The sequence below is a fragment of the Pan paniscus genome, chromosome 7 (assembly GCF_029289425.2).
Source record: "Pan paniscus chromosome 7, NHGRI_mPanPan1-v2.0_pri, whole genome shotgun sequence".
Classification (NCBI taxonomy): Eukaryota; Metazoa; Chordata; class Mammalia; order Primates; family Hominidae; genus Pan; species Pan paniscus.
Genome location: NC_073256.2, coordinates 23,963,970 through 23,985,154, shown reverse-complemented (window position 1 = coordinate 23,985,154; position 21,185 = coordinate 23,963,970). Strand labels below are relative to the sequence as shown.

Genomic DNA, 21,185 nt, shown 5'->3' with positions numbered 1-21,185 from the left:
GTGGCCCTGCATTTTCACAAAGAAATGCTGCCCTTATCATGAAATTTATTCTATAGGTATATGAAATACAAACCAAAAATTGAAAACAAAACTTAGTAATGGCAAGTGGTAATGTAAACTTGATGAGCCAGAGCAGAAGCGTGTCTCACTTCGAAGCAATCACAGCAGTCACCACTATTTCATCGTATAATTTCAGTATTTATTGAAAAGTATTGGCCTGGGGAGTGTTGGGAACCTGAACAAAGACAAGGACCTGGTCACAGCACGGAGAAAATGGTGAAAATCTCAGGGCATACATACAGTATCACGCTTAGGAATTATTATCCATACATCAGACCAATGACTACATGGACACCAGCAATCAAGGGGCTGTGTTAGCCCTGGGAGTGAGCAGACTTCTTCAGGTGAATTTTCACGCCACTGAAAGCATGCTGAAAGCAGAACCCTCACGTTGAGGAGTAAGGGATTCGATTGAGTGTGGTTGCATTTAAGAGGTTGAATATGGAAGAGAAATTCTAGGGGACACTGTGTGCCAAGTGAAATGGGAGCACTTTATTTAAACACCTTGCAGTTCTTCGTCTCCCTGCAGCATCTGGGATCCTCTGCTAGTGAGCACAATGGATCATGATGGGAAACAGCAAAGGGGAAGCAAGAGGTTCCTGGAATTACTCTCCCTCCACATTTTAGGGCATGCACTGACTAAGGATTTGGCCAATCTCTGATCTATCAATGTAAGTGGTGGATCTTGGCTACATCCCTTCTTGAAAAGACATCTTTATGCTCCGGTTGGAGAACTATGGTGAACCCTGTGGCAGACCTGAGTGCTGGACTTGGTGAAGGGTGCATAGGTCTGAGGCAGGAGTTGGGCAAAGTCTCCATCCTATACAGGCTGAAGCTGAGATTGGCTGGTCTAGGGAATCCCACTGGACTAGGTGTGGTTGGTAAAGGGTAGGGCACAGAGGAGAAAGTATGCAATGCACAGTAGGATTATTGAAAGAGAAGGGCTGAGCCAAGCAACATGGTTTTCTTGGGATCTCATCAAGGGCTGGTGACATACGGGTTCTGCCTCCCCCTCTTCTGCAGGTGAGGGAGGCACATTGTCTCTTTCATGTCTGAGGTGTCTCTGTCTTGAACATGGAACTCCAAGGTGAAGTCATCCACAGAGTGCTAGATGTAATCGATCTGCAGAGGGAACTGCAGGCCATCCAGTGACCTCAGGACATGCTCAGGCACGACCACAAATACACTGTTACCCAGGATCAGGGCAGGGCTGTCTGTGGGGACAGGATGAGGACATACTCTTCCAGGCTCAGTGTGAGTTCTGTCCCTTGTTCTGGGACCACGATGATGAACGTCTCTGTGCTGGAATTCTGCTGCTGCTGTGGAAAGACAGCCCTCAGTCCACTGCCTTCAAAAAAGACTGCAAATGATGCTCCTGGGGAGGGAGCTGGAGCAGCTTCACCCTCTACAACTTTAAAATACAAATTCCCTCCTAGAAGTGGCAGTCATGCTGACCCTGCTGAATGCACCACCACTGGATGTGTCTTGTGGCCTGGAGATTATGCAACATAGTCCTATCTTTGCTATCCATGAACATAGGGAGTTACCTGGGGTGATTCCAGGCCTGGAATGAATTCATGTGAGGAATTCTTTGAAGTAAGGGTGTTTCTGCATCTGTGGTGAGACCACAGTGAGGGAGGTTAAGGCTCCCCATCTTTTTTTCTTCTTTCTTTCTTTCCAGACACAGGAGATAATCAACAAAGACCAGGCTCCCTTTTAAATCCAATAAGAAACATTTTACAACCTACTCCCTCTCAAGTCTACTATCTGAAGGTTCCTCTGCACAGTAAAACTTGGCCTCCCCACCTCTTTATCTTAACCTAAAGATTTCCTTTCAATAGATCCCTGGTCTTAGATAAACTCATCCAATTATCAACCAGATAATTTTTAAATCTACCTATAAGCTGGAAGCCCCCCTCCTTCAAGTTGTCCCACTTTTCTGGATCAAATCAACGTATTTCTTAAATGCACTTAGTTGAAGTCATGTCTCCCTAAAATGTATAAAACCAAGCTGCACCCTGATCACCTTGGACACACGTTCTCAGAACCTCCTGAGGGCTGGGTCACATGACATGGTCAATCATATTTGGCTCAGAATAAATATCTCCAAATATTTTGCAGAGTATGACTCTTTTCCTCAACAAGGTCATGATGATTAGGGTCAAAATTCACTGATATGAAGGACAGCCCCAATTTCTTGACTCAGAGAAATAAAGCAAGAGAAAACACATGGAGGAGGAAGAGGAGGAGAGGAGAACCTGGAGCTCCCGCCTGCCCCTGGGTGAGTCCTGGAGGTGGAAGGAGAGGTACTTGATCCTGAGTTGGCCCCAGCTCCACCTGAAACAGAACCCTGGAGTGCCACTCCCTGAATGCGGCCCAGCTCTACCCAGGTTGGACACTCCCTTGCCCTAGAGCCTGGGTCCTCCCTGGCCCCTGCTACCACTGCTTCCTCAGAGCCCAGGCCCAGTGCACCACATCTGCCTCTGCACGGCTCTGGGAGGGCTGCACCAAGGACAATCTAGTCTCAGAGGGGACTTCCTGGACACAGGCGGGTCCTGACACCCTGAGGGCACAGAGGAGAATGGCCTTCACAGGGGCTGCTGTCTTGGGCCTCACAGAAGCGGCCTCTCCAGCGACCAGACTCAAAACCTACCCAGAGGCCCAGGCTGGTGAGGATGCCGTGGCTGGGCCTTTCATGTGGATGAAGGCAGTTCCCACCTCAGCCAACGTCCAAAACCCCGAGGAGAATCAAACCTGAAAGAGTCCCTGTCCTCCTTCCCAGAGGGGAAAGGCAGTTCCTGAAACCTCAGTAGAAGAGAAAATGCTGTGAGGGTTCAAGGGACCAAGGACGCCCTTCCCAGGCCAGCAAGGCCAGAGTAGGAGGAAGCTGCACCCACCTCCAGGGGACATGTGAGGTTTTAGAGGGTCAGGCAAGTCAAGGGCAAACGCCCTGAACTCCCCGCAGGGTCATGAGCACTCCCCACCTACTGGAGTTGGGCTCCAGAAGGCCAGGACATTATCCCTGCATCTCCCCTGCCTCCAGGACTCAGGCCTGAGCTCCCAGGTTGGCCAGGAAAAGCTAGTGGTAGCTCTAGCTGGCCATGGACATACAGGCTGGGACATGCAGGCCAACAAAGAGGTGCTGGGACCTCAAGAGAACTTCTAGACTTTCTAGACACTCCAGAGACACAGAGACATCCAGGCAGGACAGGGAGAGCCTGGAAGCAGCTGTGAGCAAGTGCAGGTGCCCGTCCCAACACACAGAGCTAAGCTCTGTTCAACCATTTTCTAAGCCAGACCAATCCCAGGGCCCAGAGGTGCAAACAGTGACCCCACTCAGGACTTGGAAGGAGGAGCACAGGAAAAGCTCCAAATTGGCCAAAAAAACTGTCAGAAATGTGGCAGTTATTTCATAAGTACATGAATAATAAACCCAAACAATGGAAAACAAAACTAAACAAAGGCAAATGTGAACGGAAACGTGATGAGTGAGAGCAGGAGAGTGTCTCAGTTGGAAGCAAACACAGCAGTCACCACTACTTCATTCAATGACGTCAAGATTTATTCAAAAGCATTGGCCTGGGGAGTGTAGGGAACCTGGACTAAGACAAGGAATGGGGCACAGCTTGGAGAAAAAGGGGAGAGTCTCAGGGCAGAAATAGAGCATCAGCCTTAGGAATTATTTATTGTGGCATCAGACCAATGACTACAAGGACATCAGCATGCAAGGGCAGTATTAGCCCCCGGGAGTGAGCAGCTGTCTTCAGATGAACTTTCAGACCACGTCATGCTGGAAGCAGAACTCTCACATGGAGCAGTCAGGGATTCGATTGAGTGTGGTTGGATGTATGTGCTTAAATAGGAAGAGAAAGTCTAAGGGACAGTGTGTGTGAAGTGAAATGTGAATGTTTTATTTGAACTCCCTGCGGTTCTCCCCCTCCCTGCAGCATCTGGAGCCCTCTGCTGTTGAAGACAGTGGGTGTTGATGGGAAACAGCAAAGGGGAAGCAAGCGGTCCTTGGAATTACTTTCTCTCCACATTTCAGGGAATGCACTGACTAAGGACTTGGACAATCTCTGACCTATCAATTCAGGGGGTGACTCTTGGTTAAATCACTTCCTAAAGAGACATCTCTGTGCCCTGCTGGGAGGCCTATGGTGAACCCTGTGATAGATCTGGGGACCAGGAGTTGGTGAAGGGGGCATACGGCTGAGGGAGGAGGTGCACAGTAGCTCCATACCATGCAGGCTGAAACTGGAGTTGGCTGGTCTAGGGTGTCCCACGGGACTAGATGTGGGTGGTAGAGGGTAGCGTTGGGGGAAGGCTGCCAGACAGCATGGAATGCACAATGGGGTTACTAGAAGAAAAGGGCTGATCCCAGCTTTGTGGTTTGCTGGGGATATCATCAAGGGCTGGTGATATAGGGGTGCTGCCTCCCGTTCTTCTGCAGGTGAAAGAGGCACATTCTCTCCTTTCATGTCTGAGATGTCTCCATCTTGAGCATGGCACTCCAAGCTGAAGTCATCAACGGAAGGCATGATGTACTGGATCTGCACAGGGGACTGCAGGCCATCTTGTGACCTCAGGATATGCCAGGAACAATCACAAGGACTGTGTTCTCCACGGTCAGCTGCAGCGCTGTCTCTGGGGCCAAGATGAGGATGACCTCTTCCAGGCTCAACCTCACTTCTGTCCCTTGTTCTAGGACTATGATGAGCTCCTCATTGCTGGAATCCTGCTGCACCCGTGAAAAGATGGCCGTCAGTATTCTCCAAAAAGGCTGCAAATGATGCTGATGTGGAGGGAGTTGCCAGGAGCTTCACCCTCTACAAGTTTAAAATACACTCCCTCCCAGAATTGACTCTCATGCTGACCCACCTAAATGTACATCCACTGGATGTCTCTTGAGCCTGAAGAGTGTGCAGCACTGTCCAATCTTTGCCATGCAAGGACATGTGAACTTATCTGGGGAGGTTTCTGGGACAGGCATGAATTCTGGTGTGGAGCTCCTGGAATTGAGGGTGTTTTGCAATCTTTGCCATGCAATGACATAATAACTTACCTGGGGAGGTTCCAGGGACTGGCCTGAATTCAGTGTGGAGCTCCTGGAATTGAGGGTGTTTTTGCACCTGCAGAGAGATCACAATGAGGGAGGTTAAGGCTCTTCCAGCAAGAGTCTCTTGGATTTCAGAATATGACCTTCAGAAATCCACAACCCAGCATAGGCCAGCCTCAGGACACCAGCCCCCATCAATCAAGCATGACTTTCCACTCATCCTGCAGAAAGCACCTTCTCCTTTTATAAGATTGTGAGACATGACACTGACCTCCAGGCAGGGAGATCTTAAGAAATATCAGGGAAATTTGCCTTACCTATATTGGTACCCTGCTCCACTTGGCGACGTTTGGGTGGATTCATTTGTGTGGTAGCCAAGCTGCAGGACAGAAAGGGATCCGTTAGTCTTCCACACAGAGTCTAATTCTCACAAGCCCAAAACTCCATTTATCATCCAGCACACATTCTTTCTGTGTTCCTCAGTCAAGTGCACTTGTGTTGGGCTCCAAATCCTACCTGCATCCCATAAGTCCTAATGCTCATCTCCCACCCTCAACTTTTCTAATGGCTTTTCCTATCGGTGAATGTGTGTGATAAGGGATGGTGACCACAGGAAACAGTTTGCTTTCTCAGGAGCCCATCCACCTGAGAAGGGACATCTAATTTGGTCTGAGGACTTTCAGGGAAGACGTTGTTATTTCAGGTATCTGAGCACCGTGTCTGTGCAGTTACAGTGTGAATGGAGTGAGAGATGATGGGAAATGTTTCATTTTCTAATGAGCACAGGGAAGAAATTTAGATCATGCCCACAGTTTACCTGTCTCCGCACAAGAGGTGACTTTCATTTAGAGAGGGAACATAGATCGACAGTGGGAGGAAACCTGAGATGAGCCCCCTGACAGGTCCAGAAACCCCCCATGCTGGCAGGATCCTATGGCCTCCACTGTGGGTCTCATGTCTCCGGCAGGTGTTCTAAATTTATAACGTTCAATGTCATGGCAGGCCAGGGTGCTTTCTCTGCCCTAGTTTGACCCTTTATCACACATTCACACCACACACACACAAATGCACACAGTCACACATAGTCACATGGCAACCTCCTGGCAACCCAAGGTAAACACACACTAACATACCTGCTCTCTCCTTCATTGACATTCTGCGATTCTGTCCAGGAATCACTAAGGCTTCTTTGGCGCCAGTAACCATACATGGTAAAGGTTCTCTAGACTCACTTGTATCAGAAAATTTCAATCTTAATCTTATTTTCTTATAAATCTATACAGTATATGACTTGATCTTTTACTTTTCCTGAAGAAGATGATCAGCTCAGCACATCCAGAACATGGAATAGTGTGCCCTGGCCTGGGACAGGTCGAATGACGCTATGGTAGAATGAAATCTTGGGCAAATCCCAAAAGTTTTATAATAGAGAGAGCTGTGGGCTCCCTTTGTCTCTCTTTGTCTATCTCATCTATCCCACTATTTCTTGCCCACGTAACTTTCACAATTTTTTTCAACACCTTCTACAAAGCTTCTAGAACTCTTTCACTATCACTGCTTTTCAAAATCCATCAGAGACAGCTTCCCAATTCTCAATGTTACCTTCTTTTTCAACCTCACTCTCCCTAGCTCCCTGGCTCTCTGGTTCTCTTTTGGCCTCTCTTTTTCTCCTTATCCCCTGGCTTCACATCTACATTCACAAGAAGAGAATGAAGAAGCCCCCTTCCCAATAAGAGTATGCCTTACACTGGGACTCCAAAATCTAAGCACACCCTGACAGGCACAGCCAGTGGAATGAGATCTGGGACGGAAGATCACAGGGCGTCACAGGACTGTGGCCGGTGATGTCCAAGCCGAGGGGGTTCTGGGGCCTCCCTGAGTCTGCGACTAAGGAAAGGCCTGAGGGCAGCAGGGCAGTGTCCCAAGAGACGCGAGGATGAAGGAGGGGTGCGGTCAGGGTGGAGGGCCTTAGAAGACTACTGATGTCTAAGAAATCCCGAAGCCAGCGGGAGGTTGCGGCCTTCCTCCTCCTGGCTTTGCCCACAAAGGGCCGCGAGGGGTGAGAATCCACTTCCGAGTGGGGACTTAGACGGGGCACTGGGTGGGGAGGGGAGAGGGTGAAAAGACAAAAGACACAAAAGCATGTCGGGGCACCAACCTCCCAGCGTCTGACAGCGACGTAGGGCTACTGCGGCTGAGACACGTAGGTGCGGGGATTGTGACGTCGGCAGTGACACCAGACGCCAGAACCTAGGAGTGGAGGATGGTGACACGGAGTTGTGAACAGAAAATATCAAAGTCCACTCCAGGAAAGGGGCTTTTCATCCGGAAAATCTGCATCCGGGTCCGCCGGAACCTGCGGTCTCAGGATGGGGTAGTGGGCCAGAAAGAGGGCAGAACCAGTGTGGACCAGGCCTGAGCTTCCCTGCTCTGTCCCCAGGGTGTATCGGGATCTGTCCCCACTTCCGGCCAGTGCAGCCTTGGTCTCCGCGTTTGCCACAACGCGAGTGTTTTACGTGCAGAGGGGCTACGCTTCTTCCACCAGCTGCAAGTTGAATGTTTCCGATACTTTATGGTCAGGGTAGTCAGACCACTTACAGTGGTGGATGACCCGGTTCATTCTGGACAAATTAAAAACAGTTTAGGAGGCTGGGTGCGGTGGCTCGCACCTGGAATCCCAGCACTTTGGGATGCTGAGGTGGGCAGAGTTTGAGACCAGCCTGGGCAACAGAGCAAGACCTTGTTTTCCACAAAAATACAAAAACTTAGCCAGGTGTGGTGGTGGATGCCTGTGGCCCCAGCTCCTCCAGAGGCTGAAGCATGAGAATCACTTGAGCCCAGGAGGTCGAGGCTGCAGTGAGCCGTGATGGGGCCATTGCACTCCAGGCGGAGCAACAGAACGAGACCCTGTCTCAAACCAAACCAAACAAAACAATAACAACAAAAGTTTATGGCAGAAGTTCTTCCTCTCTAGCGTGAGTGGGTGGAGCTGCACATCTTGGGTGGAGCTGCACATCTTGAGTGGAGCAGGTCGTGGCGCCTTCACTACCCAGGGACCCCTGGCTGGAGGTGGCTGGACCAGGACCCCCACCAGCCCAGTCAGAACGGGCCATTTATTGTCAGAACTACAGTGTGAATTGCCACAGTTGGCCGGTGGGGAGCGTGCAAATTCACACCAAGGATGAGGAATGTATGTTCCTTTTCTATTCCTCATTCACCCGGGAGGCAGGGACAAAAGCAAGGGCTCTGTTCCAGGGACTTCTTGGGCCAGGACCTGAGCTGGGCCCAGGAGGCCCGAATCATTGCTTTAAAAGAACAAAAGTTACTGTGTATATTAATAAATTCCTTTATCCATCTTTATATTTAATGTGTTCTTTTCACATTTCTTAAGATGAATCATAAATCTGAATTCCTTTGAGACAAACGTGGATGACATCCCCTAATTTTCTTAGGTAATCGTTTTAGAATATATTGTAATTTCACATATTTCAGTGTTCTCAGAGCTATTTGAAAAAATATTTTTAATTTAAAATATGGGATAGTTTAATGTTTTGTTTTCTGTTTCAGAGTATTTTGTGTCAACTATGGATATTGAGGCATGTAAAATGCGTACCTTTTAGGAAATACATGATTTTGTTTAGAACTAATGAAAAATTAAATGTTCAATATTTCCATGGACATTTACCAAGGGATGTCTACTCTCACACAAGAACATTTTTTAAAATAGCAAAACTGCATTTTCAATTTTCAATAGCCTCATTAATATCCTTAATAAATGTTAAAGTGAAATATGTAAGTTAGCATTTCATTTTCTACATTTTCTGATTTTCCTTTTTCTTAAGTGCATGCTAGCTGGATTTTGGAAAGACCAAATCCCAACTGTTCACACTGCAAAGATTTCTCAAAGATTATTTCCAAATGAGGGTACCCTTCGGGTTTTCCCATAACTAATACCAGTTTCTTTAAATTTTAAGTTTTTTTAAAACAATATATCAATATTTTGATTCAAAACGGACTTAAAATTTGAATAGCTTCCCTTAGGTAATTGAACAGAAAGAACACTGGGATTCATCAGGGTACTTGGGGGATCAGCCCTGCTCACTGCTTCTCCAGATTTCCAGAGCTAAGTTTGTTTCCCCTGAGCTGAGCTCATACCTCCCATAACTGCTGGGAAGTGGACACAGATTAAGGAGCCAGGATTGTATGCAATTTCAGTTGAAGAAATTCATACATCTGAGCCTTCCCATTTAGTTTTTCTGCAGCTCCCTCTCTCTTCACATAGGAGCCAAGTAATGTAGCTCTGCCTGTATGTACCGTTCAGACACTTCGACCTTCTCTACCAAATATTTTGTTTTTTGGTTTCTACAAAATATGAGTTTGGGGTGTCTTCAAATAGACTGAATTGATTCCTCTTGAGTCTGCATGGGACACACATTGTCTACATTTGGAAGCCCCTTACGAGAAACTAACCCACTAAATGAAAGTCTGGGTAAATTAAGGTCTGCTCACTGTGTCTCTGAGTCTCTGATTCCTTGCCTAGAAAATGGATCTGATAAAAGCTGAGGAGTGGGCTGGGTGCGGTGGCTCACTCCTGTAATCCCAGCACTTTGGGAGGCCGAGGCGGGTGGATCACGAGGTCAGGAGATCGAGACCATTCTGGCTAACGCTGTGAAACCCCGTCTGTACTAAAAGTACAAAAAATTAGCCGGGCGTAGTGGCGGGTGCCTGTAGTCCCAGCTACTCAGGAGGCTGAGGCAGGAGAATGGCGTGAGACGGAAGGCGGAGCTTGCAGTGAGCCGAGATCGCACCACTGCACTCCAGCCTGGGTGACAGAGCAAGACCCAAGAAAAAAAAAAAAAAAAAATGCTGAGAAGTGAAAAAAATGACAATGCATTGAAGCATAATTTTTAAAATTATGATTTATTATTACTATCTAAAACAAGATTTTCCTGTCCTACCTTAGAAAATTTCCTTAGCTTTTCCAGAAGAAACTACAACCCTACCAAAGCACAATGGTTGTAGGAAGGCTGTTTGATTGGGTCACTAAGAAGTCCTGACGAGAAGATGGTCCATCTAAAATGCAATGCAGTGTATATAAGGCAACATGTGTCCATATCACTTCCTGGGCATAACCAGCCCTACCTCCTCAGAGGGGATCTGATCCTAATGCACATGCATCTCCTTGGACAAAGGTAGGGAGTCTGATTCAGAGCTGCTCCAAAGCCTGTCCATGCAGAAGACTTTATACCTGTAGTTCTTGTTCCTACCTTGAATGTGAAGGAGTACACTCAGTTTCAGAGTGAGAGTTTTGATCTCTGTAAGTTCTATTTGAAAAGACCGGGGGTTGACAAAAAAAAAAAAAAAAAAGAGGTACAGCCAAGGATTGGAATAAAGTCATAGGAACAGAGACAAGCCCAGAAGAGCAGCAGTATTGAAGGAAAATGGGTTAGGTTGCTAAGATTGATGGTGATCCTTATAAGTCAGCCCCTGTTACACTGTTTGCCTTGGGTCCACAGAGCTTTGTCATAGCTCTCCCTTGTAAGTTTCTTAAAATCACTAAAGAGGCTTGCTTGAACTCAGGTGTCTGAGATCAGCCTGAGCAATAGAGTAACCCCTCATCTCTACTAAAATAAAAAAATTTAGCCAGACATGGTGGCATGTGCCTGTAATCATAGCTATGATGGTGCCACTGCACTCCAGACTGGAAACAGAATGAGATCCTGTCTCAAAAAAAAAAAAAAAAAAATCAGGAAAGTGCCCCATTTTCTACTACTCAGATCCTGTTCAGTTTCAGTGATGAAGCAGAGGTGGATCAAGACACCTGGAGCACCTCTTACTGCAGTTCATCTAAGTCAGCCTTTACCTGGCCCGCTCTGCAGTTCACACAGCCGGAAGGGCTTGTGCACGGGTTAGAAGACTACAGTTCTCTCTGTCATCAGTTTTCCTGGTTTCTCATACAGCCCCTTCTCCACATATAGATAGTGGAGATTTTGCCCAGGGGATTCCCTCAAGGTCTCAGTTTCATTAAACTTGTCAAGGCTTCCACAGATTGTTTTGCCACCTAGTGAGACTTGTTTCGAAAAAAAAAAAAAAGTGAAATGGGAAAAAAATTAAGTGGCAAATGAGAATGATAATAGTCCTCACAGGTGAAGGTGTCCATACAGACAGAAGATAGGTGGCTTCATTTTGGTCAGCAGCTCACCTGGGCCAGTGAAATGTCTTTGTTTGGATAAAAAGGACCTTTCTATACCTCGATATAGACAATCAGGGACAGAAGTGCACCATATGAGCAGAATGGCTTTCATAAGAGAACAGAGAGTCCTTAACATTTTCGGTTCAGTTCCCCAGAAGAATGAAAGTGAGCAGTTTTGAATGGAAATAATTGTCAAATGGGAACATAAACTACAAATATATTGGCAACAAAGGAAGTTTAGCAGCAATACTCCTTCAGTTTCAGTTAAAGTGATTTACGCTAAGTTGATAAACCAGTTGGTTTAAATGGTCACAAGACATTTTGTCTGTGAAACCTCTCTGGACCCCAATGACTCCAGTCGTAATTAGTCTAAATGCACATGTTCTAAACTCCCACAGGTCTCGGATCAGGCTGTAGAACTTAATACATGGAATGTTCATTTGCTGTACATGTGTCTGTCTACCCAATAAAGTTTGAGCTTCTGTTCCTGGGGTTGAGCAAGGTGAACCACTTGGTCATGCCCTCTCCATACCTCTTTTACAAATGGAAAAGTGCAACACAGTGATATGCCACTGGACATGAAGGCAGCAATCCTGCATTTGAGCCTGAATCTATTTCTGCAACTAACTGGAGGTGTGGGACAGAGATCAATGGATCTCAGATGCTTCTGTGTTCAGTGATCAACAGGTCTCAAATGTCACTGTGCAGGAGACTTAATTGGAAAAGTCATTTTACAAATTTAAATTCTTAAGAGATCCCCATTTGAAAGTGTTAGAGTGGGGCATAGAGCTCTAATTATAAGTATTCTAGGCTAGTTACACTGACTATAATTAACCAATATAGTTCTGGAAGCAGGGACTTAAGTGATCTCTAAGGCTACTTCTAGTTCTAATATTTGAGTGTTCTAAGGATTCGTAGACATCTGAATATAAATCTTAGACTAATTTTTATGGTTTGTCAATTCACATGGGTGTGTGTATGCTCATGTGTGTGCTCATAAATCATGAAAAAGTAGAACTATTCCTTTACTTCATGCAAAGTTCAATCCACAAATTATAAGTAAATTTTAGATAATTGGCAGTGAGGATGAATTTCTTAACACCAAGTATGACAGAGTAAGAGCAGAGGCTGAAGATAATAAGGCACTGATCTAGAACAACATCAGTGAGGAGAAAGAGGGAAGGAGATAATTGCATTAAGATTTACAGGGATTAATAAGCAATTTATGCAGATTAATGTCATGAGTAAATTGTGTGACTTATTCAGAAAAGTAAGCATTCCTGAGTAAACCTCTACTTTTAACCTGAATGTCAAGTAAATGATAGCAATATTTTCTAAGATTTAGAATATTAAATGAAGGTCAGATTTGGAAGCAAACCAATAAATTGCAATAAAGACATTACCTTTGAAGTGCCTATCAGAAATCCGCTTAGAGTAGCTCAGTAAACTTAAATTGGATACATAAGTAGTGGAAGGTTGAAAAGGCACAGAGATAACCATACAAAAGAGATATCGCCTTTTAACATACAGGAACAAAGGAGTAAAGTTACTCTCAGGGGCTAGCGCTCAAAATTATCTTACTTGTATGCAGCTAGAGCTTGAACCTATGAGGAGAAGACACAGTACCAGGCGCCCATGTCTCCTAGTGGGTTACACCACATAAGTCATGCTTCAAATTGGAAGGGAGCAATGTTCAATGACTGATGTGCAGGCAAATGAGGCAGAGGCACTTGATAGCCAGTGTTCAGACTTCTGAGGAGGAGACATGGTCCAACAGGTGCTTGGATAGACAAGGTGCATAGAAAAGCAGATTGTAGCTCAGCCGGTCCTCTTACAACCAAGGAGGTAGAGCTAGGATGCTGCTGGTCCTTTTCTGGCATATTTGTGGGGCTGCTAAGAAAGTGGAAAGAATATAAAGCCTGAAGCCTGGAGCCAACCATCTGCTGCTATTGGAATGGGGCTGACAAAAACGGCATAGGAACAGATGCCTTCACTCTTTGTCTTGTTTTCCACTCTCCTGCTAATACCTTTCATTAAAGGTGCTAACAAGAAGCTAACTGGCCAAGCAGTATGACAAATGCTGTTTTCAGAGTCCCAGCACAGCACCACAGAGCAGAGTAAAGAAATCATAAAAGTAAAGAAGTAACACCACGTCATTAGTCCATAAAGAGTGGGAACCATGAGAATGGAGGAGATTGTTTGGAGATAACACGTATAATAAGAAGAGAATGAAACATAGGTGAAAGCAATCCTAGCCAAGAGAATATGAGGAACAGTCAGCAAAGAAGACTGAGAATGTGTGGAGAAGACAAAGAGAAATGTCCAGCAGACAAACATTCCCATGGCCAGAAAAGAAAGAAATTAAGGTGCAGGAGATAGATCACCTTGTAAAATGTTTCAGAAAGGGCCTGAAGGATGAATACTGGCCATAGGTCAATGGAGTTGGCCCTGGTAATTTATTAAGGAAAAACTACTATTAACTGACTAAGGAGGTACCTGGTACCTTTATAAAGAGAAATTCCAGTAGTATGATGAGAGCTAAAATAATCTTCTTCTTCTTCCTCTTCTTCTTCTTCTTCTTCTTCTTCTTCTTCCTTCTTCTCCTTCTTCTTCTTTTGAAACAGGTTCTCTTTTTTTTTTTTTTTTGAGACAGAGTCTCCCCCTGTCACTCAGGCTGGAGTGCAATGGCATGATCAGGCTCACTGCAGCCTCAACTTCCAGGGCTCAGCCCCCAAGCAATTGGGACTATGGGTGTGAGCCACTATACCGGGCTTTTCTTTTCTTTTTTTTTTTTTGAGACGTAGACTTGCTCTTGTCACCCAGGCTGGAGTGCAATGGCATGATCTTGGCTCACTGCAACCTCTGCCTCCCGGGTTCAAGCGATTCCCCTGTCTCAGACTCCCAAGGAGCTGGGATTACAGATGCATGCCACCACGCCTGGCTGCTTTTTGTATTTTTAGTAGAGACGGGGTTTCACCAGGTTGGTCAAGCTGGTCTCAAACTCCTGACCTTGTGATTTGCCCACCTCGGCCCCCCAAAGTGCTGGGATTACAGGCGTGAGCCACTGTGCCCAGCCTAAATTTTTAAATTTTTGTAGAGATGGGGTCTCCCTATGTTGCCCAGGCTGGTCTCGAACTCCTGGGCTCAAAGGATCCTCCTGTCTTGGCCTCCCAAAGTGCTGAAATTGCAGGCATGAGCCTCCATGCCTGGCTTTAAGAGATTTCTATAGGTTGAGAAGGAAATAGGGTATAAAAACACTGGAGACAGGAAATGTATGCTATATTTCAAGTCATTTGACTGACAGAGAAAGAAGAGGAAATATTAAAAATGAAGAAACGAGAAAGTCTAAACACACTTAGATTCTCAAAGGCAGTTAGTTTTATCTGAGACAATGTTTAAGGAATTTCTAGGGAAAATGCAGAACAGAAAACTCCTCTGATTGAAACAGATAACTTTACATATTTTCCTCCAGCATAGTTTTCAGAATAAGAAAATTAGCACCATGAAGACAAGTGGCAATACCAGAAGATCTTTCAAAAACACATTTTATTTTTTATTTTAAAACATTTTACACATTGTCTTGTTCCAGATTTTTTTTTCTCCTTTATTTACATCTCTACAGGAAGCCAGCTTAACTGAATAGAGAAGGACATTTTCTAGAGCAGCGCAGAGGGATTTTACTTCTTCTGTTCTGGGATGGTGTACTATAAATCTTCTACGATGAAATGGTCTGTGATATATGCTTTCTTCTGCTAGAAAGCTGGGACTCCAAATTTTGGCAAATTAGGGAAAAGGTAAGCCTCAGTTTGCCATTGTTATGCTCTGAAAGGGCAGGGTTTGCAGGATTACAAAAGAGATTCTTAGAAAGTGTCTTTTTTTCTTTCTATGTTTTTTTTTTTTTTTTTTTCAGTTTGTTTCAATTTCTTCCTCCATTTAACTGTTCACCTGAACCCGCTGAGAAACATTCCATCTTTAGGACTGCCTTTTGTTGTTCTATTATCTTCCAGCATCCTATTTTGTGGACATGCTAAGCAGACAAGTCCAGAAAGCCCGAAGTTGGAATATAAATGTGACTAAGTCAGTAACTGTATAATCTTCTTCAGTCTCACTCTCCTCATTTGTAATAAGGGCACTGAATTCGATGACCTTTGGGGAACTTACTGCTTCAGAAACCCATGATTTGATCAATTCTCACTGCAAATGGCCAGAATGAAGATGTTGCTCAAGCTACAGCCAACTTGAATTTTGATATGGGTGCATTTCATTCTAAAACTTGATGTTTTAGATCGAACAGGTAAATGAACAAGAATCTAAACAGTTCCTACCTATAAAAGAGAGAAAGGAGTACATGACAGTGATACTGCTGAAGCAGCCACAATGAGCATCTAGCAGGTATTCCGTTTACTGAGAGGTTCAATCTGCTCACATTATAGATACCAGAATCTTGGCACAGAGGGCCCAATGTCCTACATCTGTTTAAAGCCAGAGCTATAACTTTAGAACTCAATTCACCTGAGTGCCAGTCCAACCATTCCATTCCATCTCTTTTATCTGTGTATTCAATGGCTCACTTTTATATAAAGTAAAAGAAATCATTAATAGGCCGTGTGTCAGGAACTGAGAGTGCAAAGGTCAACAAGATATAGTGTCTGCCTGGAAGAAGTTCACAGCCTAGGAAGGGTATCTCCTTGTAGCACTGGGAACTGGACAGACATGGCTTCAGATAATCCAAACTTTGCAGATCAAAGAGAGATGGTCCAGAGAGATTTATCCCACTGATATAGCAGCCAGAGAATCTTCACCTCTTTGTTTCTTGCAGCTGGTGCTTAGTTTTTAATGTTTCTTTCTGTTTTTGCAGCAAAATGGTGCTAATTCAGCTCTACAGCCCCCAGTCTTTACTTCAAAGGTAAGACATTCGGCTTCACAGTGACCTTCCATTCTCTTACTAATTAGTGCTCTATGAATTGCTGTCCTGGCTAAGTAAAGAAAGCAATTTGTCTTCAGTTATCTAGTAATTAGTAACTGTAAGATAAAATTACATCGCCCAGGCCAAATTCAGACTTCCTCATTACCATAACTCCTAGAGACACAGACTATAAACCTAGAAATTAGAAAAATCAGATGTTATCTGAACAGTCATGTCTGAGCTCAGACCCCTGGTACAATATAATCAATGTCCTTATTAAATAGCCAATTGGAAAAAAACAGAAAAGATTTTCATATGTCAAAATCATATCTAGCTTGTACAGAAACAGAATGTTTCTTCCAAGGAAGATGACAAAATACTTTCTAATTCCAATGAACGATCCTTACCAACAGATTTTTTTTCCCCTGTATCCAAATAGTCTCTGATTTATAGCAAAAGTTAAAGATTGTTCTGTTACATTATAGGCAGGCCAATAGTAGATCATATGCCCTGGCATATGATGTCAGAGTCTCACAGTTTTAGGTAGAAAGATAAACAACATGATGCTAGTCCTTCTCAATTTACTGTGCAAAGAACACCAATGGAATCGTGTATTTAGCTCTGGCAAGCAAATTTAGAGAGACATAGGCAATGTGTATTCATTCATAACAGAGATTAGGTTGAAGAGGAAAAAATATGTCAAAACAGGAATCTTTTTTAATTGGTAAGATACACTCTTAGGAAAAAATAGTGGAAGAAGTAGCAGTTCTTCTCAAAAGGAGTAATGTTTATTCCTGGAAATAACAACTTTGGGGGAGAAACAGTATATATTAGCTGCCATATATCTGAAATATTATCATGTGGAATATATTTTGTTAGTGCCAAGTTAAGGCAAAGACTAATGGAAAGAAATTGCAGGGACTTAGATTTCTGCTCAAATTAAGGAGAAAGTTTTGAATAGTCCAAAGTTGAACTTGGGATACTGTGAACTACAGATCACTTAAATTTATCAGGCATCTGGACAATCAATTGAGACACACACACGCGCACACACACACACACACACACATATATATATATATACATGTATAGGGTGTTCAATACTGAATTAGGGCAGAGAACAAAAAAATAAGTAGAAGAACAAATGACCAACAATGGTAAACTCTAACATAGCATAGAGTATGTGCCTGCCACTGCTCAAGCAGTTATACAGAGAGATTGTTAAACTGTCCCAAAGCAGTCATTTTTACCTTCAGACTTTTAGTCATAGAACCTCTGGGTTTAGCTGGACACATGAATACTTAGGTAATCACATCAGCTCCTAGCTTCCTATTTCTATATGTCCACATGAACAAATTTGGAAAAATGAAAAAGGAGTGGAATGATGTGAGCTGCTTCCATGTAATCTTAATCAGGTTCTATACTTTCTAACCCTGCCTGTTAGAATATCCTTGGAACCAAATAAAATGGTCAACTGTTTAGGATGGCAGGGTTGACCTTCAGCCCAAATCACAACATAACTTGGTGAAAAAGAACCCTCTACCCTCACCTAGTCAACTTAGCTATTTTTGGACTTTTACATGAAAGAAAAATAAGGTTTTGTCTTTCTTCAGTCATTCTATCATTAAGATTCTTTATTATAACAAGTTAGTTTCTAATTAATATAACAAGTTTATTCATCTTCAAAACAATGCTATTATTATTATCATTTATAGAATGGAAAGTAAAACACAGGGTGCATACAGCTTATAAAGATTAGCACTGAGATCCAAACTCATATAGTTTGGCCTAATAACCTATGTTTATTACCTTTTATATTGATCATTAAATTCACTTCTAACTCTGAGATTCTATGTGATTATGGTGATGGTGGTGGTTCTAATCTGTGCCCAAACTATGCTTACTATTGTAATTCAAATACATCTGAGATGAGTTTTGTGGACAGGGAGCTATTAGGCATCCACATCTATAGACTGATCTGAATAAATTGGAGTACTGATTAAAGTGGATGGAGAAGACAATTTTAAATGAGTTTATCTATTCTGGAGCATTGTCTGACATCTACAAAAAGATGCTGAGGGCAGAAAATCGGGAACTGATTTTACAACTGAGACTTTCATGGAGTCACTGAAACTTTCATGGGGACATTGTTCCCTGGCTCTGTTCTTTAGTTCTAGTCTTGCCTATTTCCAAATGTGCAAAACAAATACTACTTCCCAGGAAGCCTTTCTGCATTTCCTAGTTAGAACCAAGTTTCCACATCTATGACTTCTCTTTATACTTTGCATCTTTTATGGCACTTGTGAAAACTGTTTCATATTAAAGTTATTTGTGAATTTTCCTGTCTCATTGATATACTTACTTATACATGTTAAATGTATTGAAAGCTTATTTACCACTACAAGCAACCTATTTTCGAACAACACAGAAGGAATAGACTAATAACTTCAAGCAAATTAAGGTCAATGTCCATGCTTTATATTTTTACCTCTTCGTTTTACCTACCTTTATCATAGTGGACAGAACAATTTCTTACAATTGGTTAGCACACATTCAATATCTATTGGTTTTCCAGGACTACTGAGGACAGAATGTGTAATAAAGGAAAGTAGAAATTCAGGAGCCATGAAGGAACAGACAGGGGGCTTCATGATGCATGGAGAACCTCTAATAGGAAAAGCTTCACAACAGAAGGAACGAAGGATAGTTGAGGAGGTATGGACATAAACATTTCTTAGGAACAGAGTCGTGGTTGTATGAAGCAAAGAGAATCTCAAAGACGCAAAGACTTAAGAGAATAGTAAGCAAGATGTTAGTTTAGTGGTTTTAATGGCATAATTTTCAACCAGTGTGTGAAAGCCAAAAAGTCTAAAATAATGTATGGATAAGAGATTTGGACCGACGACTCAGACATGAAAAAAAATTAGCTGTCTAAGAATCTAGTAACATAACTTTAGTTTAATTTAGATTACAAAGGCTGTACTTCCCTAACTTAACAAATATGTTTGGCATTTCCTTGGATAATCTTTTCTTTCTTTCTTTCTTTTTTTTTTTTTCATTTTAAAGAAATCACTTTAGAATATGCTGGCCAGGCGCGGTGGCTCATGCCTGTAATCCCAGGGCTCTGGGAGGCCGAGGAGGGCGGATCATGAAGTCAGGACATCAAGACCATCCTGGCTAACATGGTGAAACCCTGTCTCTACTAAAAATACAAAAAAATTAGCCGGGCGTGGTGGCGGGTGCGTGTAGTCCCAGCTACTCGGGAGGCTGAGGCAGAAGAATGGCATGAACCTGGGAGGCGGAGCTTGCAGTGAGCCGAGATCGCACCACTGCACTCCAGCCTGGGCGACAGAGCGAGACTCCGTCTCAAAAAAAAAAAAAAAAAAAAGAATGTGCTGAACCTGGTTGCAGATTACAAAAGGAGGAAAGAGATCTAAAAGTACAAAGAAGTCTGAATTCCTTGGCAGAGCTGTTAGGGAAGTTGACTAGAAACTATTATGGATGGAGATGGTCCCGGTCAATGTGGTCCCATTGTTTTGTGTCTGAGCTCAGGAAAAGATTTTCAGTGACTGGTTTGCCTTGGAAACTTCAACTTTGTAAAAGTTGAGCTTTCATCTCAAAAGACAGATCCTGAGCAGACTGCCATCTCTACTTCTAGAAGAATTTCCCTCTTACCTTGGAAAATTTGAGCAAGAAGAATGAGAGCAGCAAAAATAAAGAAAAATATTTTCATGGCTCCAGGCATCAGTGGAGAGCTGATGAAGGAAGTGCAGTAGCTGGAATCAAGCTCTTTTATCAAGGGGCATTGATTAAAATATGTTCTACTGCTCTGAAGGGACTGGAAGTCATCCTCGATTTGTAATGTTCATTGGGAACATACTATTTTCCATGCTCCATTGATTAATGTGTGGGCTGATGGATCAGATTTTAACTAAACCACATTTGTGGGAAACAAACGCAGAGAACCCTGCCTTTCTGCCTGGAATATTCTATTCTGTGTCTCTGCTTAGACTTCTCTCATTTTTCCTTCAAGTCTTATCTCAAGTATTACCATGTCTATAAGATATATAGCCACCACGCTTTTCCTAGTACATGATTTTACATAAAATCTATTCTTAAAATAATAATTAAAACAAACACACAAAAACCTTTAATTTTAAGTTCAGGAGTACGTGTGCAGGTTTTCTTTCTTTTTCTTTTTTTTTTTTTTTTTTTTGACAGGGTCTCACTATATTGCGTGGAGTGCTGTTGCTTAAGGAGAAAAGGGTTAATCCATTGAAAATACATAAAAACCATTAACATGTTTTTATATTATTTGATTTAATTAAAGGGAGAAATAGACACTTCTATATTCATAGTAGAAAATTTTTACACCACTCTCTCAGCAACTGATAGAACACAGGGAAAAATTAGCAAAGTCATGCATGATCTGAACAATACCACCATTCCACTGACTGCATTGATATTTATAGAACACATCATAAGACAACTGCAAAATACACATTTTTTCAAGTACATATGATACATTCATAAAAATGAACCATATGCTAGGCCATAAAACAAATATTGATGTGTTTAAACACATTTAAATTCTTCAGAGTATATTTCTCACCACAAGGGGATTAAATTGGAAATCTATAAAATAAGCTATTTAGGATATTTTCAAATATGTGGAAATAAAGCAACATAATTCTAGATTGTGTTTGTATCAAAGAATAAATAATGAGAATAATTGGAAAGCATTTCTATATATCGAATTTTGTGGAGCACAACAAAACTATGACTTCGAAAGAAATTTGTATCCAAATACTTATTGTAGAACAGAAGAAATGTTTAAATCTATGACTTAAAATTATGCTCTAAGAACCTTAGAAAAGGGAACAATGTAAGCCCAAGTATGCAGAATAAGTGAAAAAGAAGTTATCACTACAGATCCAAGAAACATTAAACTAATATAAAAATGTTGTCAA

General features: G+C 42.9%; 1 protein-coding gene and 1 pseudogene across 1 annotated transcript; both read right to left on the bottom strand.

The window, feature by feature from the left end:
• Positions 1-4,172: 4,172 nt before the first annotated feature.
• LOC129395835 (proline-rich protein 23D1-like) lies at positions 4,173-6,326 on the bottom strand (annotated as a pseudogene).
• A 9,506-nt stretch (positions 6,327-15,832) lies between these two features.
• LOC129395874 (beta-defensin 107A) lies at positions 15,833-20,745 on the bottom strand. Its single transcript, XM_055107298.2, has 2 exons — positions 19,891-20,745; positions 15,833-16,285 (listed from the first exon to the last, which is right to left on the bottom strand). Exons 1-2 carry the CDS (start codon positions 19,958-19,960, stop codon positions 16,143-16,145), a joined length of 213 nt encoding a protein of 70 aa, XP_054963273.1. The 5' UTR covers positions 19,961-20,745; the 3' UTR covers positions 15,833-16,142.
• Between the last annotated feature and the right edge of the window lie 440 nt (positions 20,746-21,185).